Source organism: Pocillopora verrucosa, chromosome 10, assembly GCF_036669915.1.
Source record: "Pocillopora verrucosa isolate sample1 chromosome 10, ASM3666991v2, whole genome shotgun sequence".
Classification (NCBI taxonomy): domain Eukaryota; kingdom Metazoa; phylum Cnidaria; class Anthozoa; order Scleractinia; family Pocilloporidae; genus Pocillopora; species Pocillopora verrucosa.
Window position 1 is genome coordinate 5908158 of NC_089321.1, and position 11725 is coordinate 5919882.

Here is an 11725-nt window from a genome sequence, read left to right on the forward strand (position 1 = left end):
CGATGAACTGAAAAGCATTGTCCTCCGTCTTGTAGAGCGTTTTGTGGATGATGATGGTGTTGATGTTGCACTGTTGGTGCTGCTGTTGATGGGACTGTATGACAATGCATTTGAAGAATAATGATCAGGAGGGTCCTTTGCTGTGGGTGAGTGGACTGGGTCAAATGATGTCAGAACTGGACTTGTCTCACCTCTGGCTTGAATCAACTTTTCAATTGCTGTAAAAAGAAAAAAATCAGTTTGTAATTACCAGTCATGGTAGACATGGTTGTCCAGTTGTTACTACACAGGACTCCACATCAAGGGGTCTAAGTTTGCTCCCTGGTTTAGGAAGTTGCTTTGAGTCCTTAGGCAAGGCACCAACCTTCACAGCCTATCTCACCAAACAGGAGCATACATGGGTATCAGGGAACTATTAGGGAGCCCTGAAATATACCAGGGGAGAACCTTTGGTGCACAAAGGGGAGTAGCAATATTTCTTTTGACTTCAGGTTACATTAACAGGGATAAGCTCTAATGCTAAGGGCCTCTTAGCTCTTGCTCAAATTCTTCCTGCATAAAATTATAGAGACCCTTTTACTCTTTGGAGTAACTAGCTTCTAACTTATCCAAAAAAGCAAGTATAACTGACGAATTAAACAATATGGTCACAGAAAAAAGCAAATGATCACCAACTAATGAAGCTCATAATAATTGAAGCAAATTCTCCTGTCCATAGTGTAATAAATGTACACAAAACAGTATAAAAAATGAAACAATTTTCAAATCTGAAATTTCAAGCTCTAAAGAGTTGGAAATGAAGGTAGAAATGGCTTTGACCTTTCACATTGTAAGGCATCAATCATAAAATAGTTAGCTTTACCCACCATAACTTAGATACAACAATTTCTTAGTTAGAAAAGTATTTTCAATTTCACATTCTCTGAAGGACAGCACATAATTTCACTTTGAGACATGACCTTACACCCATACCATTTCTAATCTGTCCAACTAGTGAACCAAACATGCTTGGTCTAGTTACACTTAACATCATAAGTCATCCACAGCAAGCAAATCAGTTTTTTTTTCTAGTTGAAATGGAGATGTCAAGGAAAGTTAAAAATTAAGAAGCAACACCAGATGCTTTCTTATATAAATGCGTCAACAGGTGTCTTGGCTGACAACAAGATATGGAATGCTAAATAAATCAAATAAATTCCCAGTATTGATAAGAATCTCATAATCTTAGATATTTACCTGTTGATAATGTGATAAGCATAAGGAAGCAACATGTGACTTTCAGTCAGCTCCTTTTCTTAATGTATTTAAATTTTTATTTTCCTTTGTTAGTTCTCAGTTGTTTTTTGACCATTATACAATTTGTAAGTCTCATTTTTAACTAAACATCCTAATAAGAAGCATTTCAAATTTCAAGTACAAGAGAGTACTGCAATCTTTCCCAAGTTTAAAACTTGGGAAAATCAGAAAACAGAAAATTATCTGTTCAAACAACAGATCAGTTCATGATTTAAACATCAAGCAAATCAGTATTGTTCCTTCTGTGCCATCTAACTGCAACATTTCCTAGATGACACGTTAGATTTTTTTCTTTTGATTTAGGAAACAAGGCAAAGAAACATGATGTTGAACAGGTTTGAAAAATTCAAAATGAAACACACTCTTGATACCAGACAAATGGGATTATTATTTCAATGGCAAAGCAAACAGAATTGACCCGCAATTAAATTCATAGGACATCCAATACAAATCGCTAATCGAATTTCCTGCTGGTCAGTGCTGGGTGTTGTTGCGATTGAATATCAGTTCAAATTTAGAGAAAGTTGTAGTTTGATCTGCCTCTGAAGCTGGCTAAAAACATCTTTTCCATCAAATTGAGAGTCTGAAAAAACTACAGTGAAAACATGGCCGTTTTTAGCCACACCACGCCAATAATTAAGCGAAACCTTTACGAAACACGTGGGTTAACATTACCCAATAAAGTTATACAACATCAAGACCGCCATCATCGTAGGAGAAAGGTTAACACAAAAATTGCACTTCCATGGCATGAAAAGCTGAAACCGTGACAAAGTTTGTCTTATTATATCTACGCTGAAGAGAGACAGAAAGGGAAATTACTCGATGAAAGATCACTGAAATTTGCCTTAGAACTGCGAAGGCGCTCGACAATAAAAAGCCATTTCCTCAGGATACGAAAAACACGCCTCTAATGTAGATCACATCACATGTACAAGATGTGGTGGAATTTGATCGATAGTCACACATGTAGGGCTATTTTCATCACAAAATTATCACAATAATAAACCTATTAAAACCAAAAATGACTACTGAAGCGCTGGAATATGCTGTCAACATACAGTTATTAACATGATCAGTCGGAGACCTAAGATTGCAACCAGCCACAGTTCATCAAAATGTTTACTTCGCTTTCACAAAAACAAATTTCGTTTCTTTACGAGAGTGCTTCTACAAAATAATTTGAATTATTTTATACAGGACTAAGTAAGGGGGCTTTTTTCCAGTATTTGAAATATAATATACTGTCTGCACACGAACAAAATCGACTTAGAGTTACCAATATTATGTTGAAAAACACGCGCGCACTTAAACTTATTTATATCAATATCGAAGAAAATGAGTCACGTCTATTATCAAGTGTACAGTTATTAAAGATAAATTTAAGGGAAATTAACAGGCATGAACGCACGATATATAAAAATAAACTTCACAGGAAACTGGCTAGAAAAAAGGGTACAAAACTAGATGACCTCAATCAAAGCTCAAAACTGAAGGGATTAAAAATTTTAATATTCCGCATGCACTTCATTCGCAGTTGAATGTAAACAACAATTTGCTGATACAAATATCGCCGTAAATTCCCCCCTTTTGTACTCCAAATTAATTTTACGGTTAAACGACGATACCTATCAGTCTTCCTGCTCACGTACTGAGATAAAAACAAACCGAAATACCCTCAAATACTTCGCACGTTCTGAGCTGGTACTTTGCACTTGAATCGAAAGCTGCTCTATTTATCTGCCACCACCATGAAATGTACGCTTTTTCAAATATTACCGGTATGATCGTCGAGAAAAAAAACACACACACACACTTACTTTCCAAATCTGTTACGTCCTTGATGACATCGTATGATCCAGAAAGCTGGAAACTTCTCCGCATCATCTTCACAGTTTCAAGCGTAGTTTATACATGTGAAGTACTTTCATCGAATTTTTTACGACCACGACTTGGTAGTTACCTAGCCGAGCAGATTCGCGCTCTATAAAGCTTGAGAAAGAGTTAACATAAATCGTACAAGGTACAAAGGCTTGATTGAGTAATTTCCTCAGATAACAGATGTCTGTACTGTGGAGAAAATTCCAAACTATAATTCTTTGACACACAAAAGAATAATTCGTGTATTGTTCCGATCTCCGGCGGAGTCGTTCGTTGGATGTATTTTCAATGTGCCTGCCTTGTACACGTACAGGCTAGAACCTACTGCTTCTTTCCAAGGTGTTGTACCGTCAGAATATCCAAAATATTTCCTCATAAAGGACTTTTTCTCTGATTTAACTTTGAAAAAATATCACACAGATTTCTTCCCATCAATCGGTCGATTTCAGTCGACTAGGGCATGATTCTTGGTCAGCGGCTCCCACTTTAGCAACAACATTTCATTTTCGCGTTTCGGATTACTTAAATATTTGTACAGGCCTGAGATCACAATTACAATGGCAAATTATGCTAAACAAGAAAAATTGCGCCCTGAAAATTGACATTATACGAATTTAATAAAATTTGCAGTTGTATTTGACATGTTTACAGAAGCCTGAAAAAGTAAGGTTAAGTTAATGAAAACTGCCATACTATATTTACTTATTACAATATGGATATCATTTCCGGTTAAGTCAGAAGACAAGCGCGAACACTTCCGGTCAATTTGCCGATTTATCCACAGGCTCTTCCATTTTAAAACAGATTTCTTACAATTTGAGGCTTCCGGCGAAAAGAATGATAAAAGCGGTAAAAATTCAAACCATTTTGTCATGGAATATTCCAGTCGGTGACAAATATTTGTTCCTTCTCGCACAACGCAACCTATTTTATCAAATTTATCCTCTTCATTCGGAGATCACACAACGAATTTCCCATAAAAAAAATAAAACAACTCATAAATATTTTATTGTCTTATTGGGAGTGAGCCATCTGAGGTTGAAAAACGTTTCCATCAAATCCTTCAAGCATCTCGTGTTCATAATTCAATCATCTAAAAGTCCAGTAATTAAGATATGGAATCACATGAAGCTAAGAACCTAAGTGCTCTAAAATTATTGAATCTGACACTTAGTGAAAATTAATAGACCCAAATGCAAAACAAATCTCATAAAAAAGCTTTGCTTGAATTTTTTTCCCATCAGTTTTGCCTTTTTTGTTAGCTTTTACTGACTAAAAACCAATTAAGTCATGTAAGAATGTAATCAAACTTTGACTTCGGATGGTTTAATGTTCCAAATCTAGCAGAAAAAGTTTTCGTTACAGCAGGAGTTAGTGTGACAGTTCCTTGCTCTAAATAAACTCATTTGAAAAAGTCTTTAATACAGTTGACCTTCACGGTATGATGATTTAACAACTTTTATTTAATGACCCTTTAAAACAACCGACGTCACGTTTTGTCCATCCTAAAAAAATTCAAGCCCCATGTGAGTCAATAGTTTTCATGCGGAAGAGAATTTAAGACCAATCAAATTTTGCCGTAAATCTCTCGTACCGTTATATTTTAGACAGATCATTCCTAACTCCCAATACACTAGTATAAGTAGCACCGAGTTGATCGGTGGAATATGAAAATCTGTATGGAAACCCTTCAATGGCCACGAAATATACCCAAGAACGTTACTAGTTCATTTGTGTATCTTGTGGGATTTTTAAGGAAAACAGAGAACACGACTCATAACCTTTTCATGTTTCGCGCTACCCACGTACGCACATTTCTTTCTCACGAAGTTCTAACAAACTGTTATCGTAGTTCGTGTGAAATGATGGACAAATACTCTGAAGAAACCTTTCAGTGCAATAATACATATACATTATTATGTCTCTAGCTAAGTGACGAACAAAGCCCCCTTCAAAAATTCGATATGAAATATGGTTAAGTTAAAGTACCCGCCGATGAACAAATTAAGAGAACAAAAGTGGGTAACGACAACTTCAAATTAAAGATTTAAAAGTGGGGCACTTAATGAAGATTTTGGGTTTGCAACACTAATGAAGAGTAGATAAAGCTTTCCAGATTAGACTTTTATCGCCATGAGATGTTTATCGCATAAACTCTTTGTTCATTAAAAAAAGAAATCTATTGAAGCAACACTCGTGAGCAAGCATGAACTTCAATAACAATTTAGAAAAGCAAATGAAACCATTACTTAATACGGCGCGGCCGCACAGAGACGGTTTCTGTACGGTAATGTGCGCAGCAAGGCATAAATTACCAACGACAGCGGCAAATATTCTAAATACCAAACACCTAAGTATTACCAAGAACCTACTATTTTATAGCGTTAGCCCGAAATGTCCTCAAGGTCACGACTTATCAGATTGAGAATTGTTTACTAATGCTTCAGAGAAAGCTTTTTTCGATACAGAAAGACAGATCCGGGGAGAGAACTCAACTCGCTTCACCCTACGGGAGTCCTCTTACTTGTTAGAAACACCTTTCCCAACTACCTGAGCTTTAAAAGTACGGAGTGATTGAAAGCGATATCCTTCCCTAGTTTCAGACCAGAAGATGTTATTTCTCCAAACTTTTTCAGACCTGAAATAAAGTTTGTTCACCAACGAGAACATGTCAACGATGTCTTGCTACACCCTACTTTCTTAACTGGGAAGTGCTTCACGTTAGTTCCACGTTCAGCGTTTGGAGGAAACTAAAGCTTCGTTCCCAAGGTTCGAGACGAGTTCCCTACCGGTTGGAAATCCGTGCGTTCAGGTTTTCCATTTAAAGTAACCAGTTTCGACGAACGAAAATTTAGACGCCGAGTCTGTAAAAGTCGGGGTTGATTTTCAACTGGAGCGGTCAAATTTTGACCTGCGCCTCTGTGCAGCAGAGGCGTGGTTGACATGGATGCAGACCTACAACGCCCAAAGACGCCATTCTGGATTTATTTAAATGGCTTTCCTACACGAATAGATGATAAAACCACTCACAAAACTTAAATGTTAATGGGTTGGTCAGTTCCTCATAAATACTGAATGGTTCCATTTAAACATAAGAGGCGGTCAATGTTTCTAATCGGTACAAATTCCTTCTGTAATAAAAGAGTGTGGCGTCAAGTTGATCGTCAGTCTTCAGGCCGTCAAAAAGTCACTGATGACTTTAAATTGTATGAATGAATTACTCGTTCACATACCCTCTATGATCTTCTTACCGTACACGTGGGAACCTTCGCCTACCCCTGCCCCATATTTTCGCCGCCACTCCTCCAGGAAATAAGCTACTTAGAACTGAACTAACCTGTAGTGAAAACACGATCCACATTGTCTCCCGTCAGGGCTGAAGCCTCCAGATAGACACACTGCTTAAGGTCCGAGATAAGCTTCTTTATTCGATTCGTGGCAACAATGCCTGGTTGTTCGATGCTTGTAACACCATCTGTTTCAAAGCGATCAGTGAAAAAGGTTGTCACGATCTACTAGTCTACTTTTGAACTTTTTCAACAACTTTCGTGTATCTTCCCTTATCCCCCAAGCAACAATATTTGGAGGGGAAGGGGGGACTTTCTAACAACTTAAGTTAATTATTTTTTTACTATAACTTTCATTTATCTCCTTCTATCCTCCCCCCTCCCTCCCCTCCCAAATCAATGTTTCCTGAAGCTACAAAAATGCACTGATTTCCAGCAACATTGTTTGAAGCGAAAGGGGGGGGGGGGGCTTCTAATAACTAGTTGGAGAAGAATTAAAATATTTGTGTTAATTATGTCGAATGGAAGGTTTTCAACCAACCTTCTATAAGGCAAGGCATGCAAACTATTTTTGCCACTAACTGTAATTCATATAAGAACATTTAGCCTCAACTGCATCCATTTTTGGCCTGAGGAGTGCTTAATTGAATGCAAACATGACAGATTTCTCTTTAAATCCATACATATATATAACACATAATAGAGCCCTGTTTCTGCACTGTATTGGTATACACTATGGCTGTAATTTTACAATGAATGATTTTCTCTAAGTTTCAATACTCAAAATGCTTTGGTTTGTTTTCCGCAGCAATAAGACAATGGTGTATTTGCCAAATATGCTTACCAGTTAGGGCGACCAAAACCACAGGAACATCAGAGATGTATTTTCTGTACTGGGCCATTTTGGCATAATACCCTGATAAAACACTGAAGCTCAGCTCATCGTCCAAGCTGAATACAAATATGACTGCTTCCACCCACTGAGTAAACTGTAGAAGAGAAGGAAAGCAAAAAAATTTTAAAACAGTGTAGGAATTTGTTGAGAGAGAAAGCTGCCTCACCAGGAGGGTTCCCACCTTTTTGTGGTCATAAGATTCAAAAACTTTTTGATATCATCACCCTTTCTTTTTAGCCTGTTCTGAACTCTCAGTTTGCAAAGACAAGCCAAGATGCTGACAACTGACAAATGCAGGGCTTGAAATCAATGCTCGCAAACTTGCAAATTGCTAGTGATTTTGATAGGCTGCCAGTGAGAAAAATATCCACCAGCAAACATTTGTTAGTTACAATCATCCATGTCTTCCAAACATGCAATAAATAGGTGGTGGCTGTCAGGACAATGACAAAGGAGACCAAATATATAATACCTTTTTTATTAAACCTTTCAGCTCATTAATAGCTTTGAGAAACATCTCTGTATCAGATATGGTCACTGACATTTCAAAGGGAGAGAATTTGCTAGTGGTCTCACCAGTTTGCTGGTGAGAAAAATCTTACTCGCAAAACTTGGCAAGTGGACTAAAAAGTTAACTTTGAGCCCTGAAAACATAGTTGTAAGGTAAATTACTAATCCTTTTAAGATTTTTGTTTGCCTTTCCAAAATGATGCCCACGCTATAATAAAGGCTTTTTGTCTTTGCTTCTCTCAAATCATTCCCCCAGACTTTCCATGACCCATATCAGGAGTTTAAAGTCCTTTGCAAACCAAGACCATAGCAAAAGTTTTCTCAGCAATATTCATTCCTGCTATGCTTATCAGTCATGAGACATGTATAAAACATAGCAACAGGAAAATGGTCTAAAGTAACAGCATATGTTCTCCATGTCTGAATAAAAATAAAAACTAAGTCTCTCTCCTCATGCAACCATGGAGGTGTATATAGAACAAAATACCCTTTATTACCGTTGAAGAAGTAGCCAATAGCATTCTTTTCACTTTTCCCGAAGCACTTTCAAGCAACATTCAATAACAAACTGCTCATCTTTGACACAGTACCTGCACATCAGGAGGTCCAGTCTCATTTCTTATCAACAAAAGGTGACTCTGTCCTTCATAACACACTTCCTTCTTGTGACGTCCGGTAAAGGAATCTACTTTGGCATATTCACCAGTCAGATATCTGTGCAATAAGTCAGATTTTCCTGAAACAGAGCTGCCAACAATGCCCTGTGAAGGAAATATAAGTGATTTCAAATACTTATCACTTATCATAGTGAAGTAATAACTGTATAATCAGATGTACAGGAGGTTAGAAGAAAATGATCTGCCAGCATCACAAGTGTGACAAGTTATCTTTAGTAAACAATGGTCACCTAAGATAAATAGAGATTTTCTACTTCTTAAAACACAAATGCCATGAGAATGAAACAAGGCAAGTTTTCCACATCTGAATGCTCTTAGCAAGCCAAACGAATGCGAACTGCTTTCCTTGCAAATGACCTTGGGTAAAATTGATATTTTTGGAGGTGTGAAGAGTACAATAAAAATGATACATTAGGTAAGGAGAAAAAAAAAACTGATAAAATCAAAAAATCTCATAGAAATAGGAGTAATTATCTGTTTCATAAGTCACCAGTAATCTTTTAATTGCATCTAGAAAGTCATCAAGATGTTTCCAGAGATCTAAATAATAGAAGCAGGGATGGCTATGGCACATTTTGACTTCCACTTTGTAGTTACTTATTTCCCCAACTTTATGTAAGAATGAGATGAGTCTCTCAAAACACAAATGAGATAAATATTTTCACCATCTACCAGTTCCATGTAATCTCCACAACATCTGTACAGCAGATTATAAAAAGAAAAAGCTAGTTAATCATCCTGGGCTCACCAGTCTTAGTTCACTGCTACTGTCCACTCTTAGTGTTGTAAACTCAGGGCTGTTGAGGAATGATTCTAAACAGGAAAAAAAACAATCAGCAATCATAATTAATAGTCTTAGACAAGCATTGGATGCTGCTACATAGGAACACAGTTTAGTTTGTAAAAGTACTCTCCTTTATTTAATTTTTTAGGAGGAGGTCAGGAAGCTTTAATCATTTATCAATTGCAGTTTACCTATGAGGATCAAATCATCACATAATCTTGGGTTAGTTTACTTCATTTTGGGGGGGGGGGGGAAACGATTCTTTGCTCTGTCCTTCTCAGATGATCAGTAGGTTGGAATTGAAAGTGAGAGGAGGATACAAGAAGGTTCTGGTTAATATTTGATGAATGGTTAAGATTATTCTCCCATCAATTTAACTCCTCAATCTAAATTTCTTTAAAAAAAACAACAACAAAACTGCTACATTGTAGCAAACCTCCAGAAAATTTTTGGCAATCAGCAAGTCATTTGTCAAGCCAAGGACTAGTTTTGATCTAACAAGAAACCAGTTCTGTCCAGGGGATAAAACTATTTTTTTCCTAGGTCACAGAATTTTAATGATGGATTGTAAAGGGACTGTGAGAAAAAAATTTAAATTTTGACAAATGGTTATCTGATTACATGACAAAGATTATCCATGCATGGATACCAACATACAATTGTCTACCATAATGTTTCTTAAACAATATTGCATTCCTCCAAAGAAAAAAAAACAAACTATTTTTAAAATTCTTCTCATGTGACAAATTTAGGTTTGAATTACACTTTTACAGTAATATCATAATTATTTTCTTGTCCCAATGTTTTCTACTATTTGGAAATGAAATATTTCTTTTTAAGTCTGTGACTGAATTAGACATTACTTACTTAGTGGTGCAAATTAAGTATCGATTACAGCCAAATTTTGATAGCATCTTGAAATAACAAATGTCACAGTACTTGAAGATGAGTGTTAGTTCCTCAAAACAAATTATCTTGGAACACAGAAATATTTAGATCATTAGATTATATTGGCATCTTCAACATAAAACGCAAATAATTTCAAAAATCATAGGGGGAAGATATTCAAATATCCCATTAACCACAGCCGCATTTTTTGAAGAATTCAACGTAACGCACATGTATACTTCGATGTAAAAATGTTTGTGTTCTAATATAACTCTAACTTTAGCACATTCACTCTGTTAAATTAAAACAGTTCGTTGTTTACATCCATTGTATTTTTCTCGAGAGGCAGGAAGTCTATTTAATTTAGATTTACACCACAACAACATGCAAATAAGATACGATCGTATTTAGCCGGCGAATGTACAGCGCAGCAAAATACATTTATTCCAAGAATTTTCATGGTTTCAGTCATCAGTGAAATTGACATCAGATAATCGAACAACTGAAACGAACATCAAGCTAACAATAACCATAATTTTACGACGTTCTTTAAGAAAACACTGAAAATTAAATTCACTTTCGTCTTCCACTGAATAAATAAATAGTTCACGGACAAAATGCAGTGAAATGGAGGAGTCAACACTGCACTTTATGTGCATACCAAGCAAAGTCCAAATGGCGTGGCTTATCGACGAATAGACTTTTTATCTAAACCAGTCTTCCTAGCTCGAAAATGTCGTCTGGTTTCGTTGTTATGAAATTAAGAGTTCGGATACAAATACCTACAGCAATATTTAGCGTTGAAAAATATAAATTACGCCATAAAATTTTTGCAACATGATGCCTTCAGGAACACTGTCACGGCGTGTATCACAAATCAAAGTTTTGGCGCCTGAAATTTATTTCATAAATCCAATTTAACCGACCATTCCTCTATTGCGGCTTTACCAAATGAAAAATAATCTGTTTTCCAAAAGATAGTAGCTTAACTTGTCTCATGGTAGATTTTAAATTTGAAATGCGGGATTCAAGCCTTTTTCAAATTTCTCCAACAGTACCTGCAACTGTACTAACACGATTTGCGAACGTGCCCGACTTAGGACAATAGCAGCAAAAGTTTCTATGAAAAATATCATTTGAAAGCCACTACAACACAACACAAAATGTTCAGAATTTTGCGGCGTCTAAGTTGTCTATAATTCGCTATCTGTCACAAAAATTGCACAATCAAGTAAGTCGGTTTTGTGTTATCATCCTAGACATACAAATACGTTTATGCTTGCGTTTCTGCGCTTACTGCAATTTTTACGAAAAGTACAAGTCCTATTGGATAGACGTTGATAATTTTTTCTCGAACAGAAATTACAAGAAATGTAATTTTTACTTCATAATTCGACATGGGTACAAATTATAACATTCAATGTATTTTAGAGGCATAAAAACTCGAAGTTTTCTACTTACCCTCTATGCGATACACGAGCTCTCGAATTTTCCGTTTTAGAGGGAC

The 11725-nt window shown here is 36.3% G+C and overlaps 1 protein-coding gene across 1 annotated transcript in view; it reads right to left on the reverse strand.

The window, feature by feature from the left end:
• LOC131786990 (arf-GAP with GTPase, ANK repeat and PH domain-containing protein 1) overlaps positions 1-11725 on the reverse strand; it is a 296718-nt gene that overhangs the window by 7996 nt on the left and 276997 nt on the right. The window contains exons 2-6 of the mRNA XM_066173618.1: positions 9295-9359; positions 8460-8630; positions 7309-7453; positions 6515-6652; positions 1-218 (exon numbers count right to left, since the gene is read on the reverse strand). Coding sequence (XP_066029715.1) covers positions 1-218; positions 6515-6652; positions 7309-7453; positions 8460-8630; positions 9295-9359 — 737 coding nt within the window. The remainder of the gene's footprint in view (positions 219-6514; positions 6653-7308; positions 7454-8459; positions 8631-9294; positions 9360-11725) is intronic.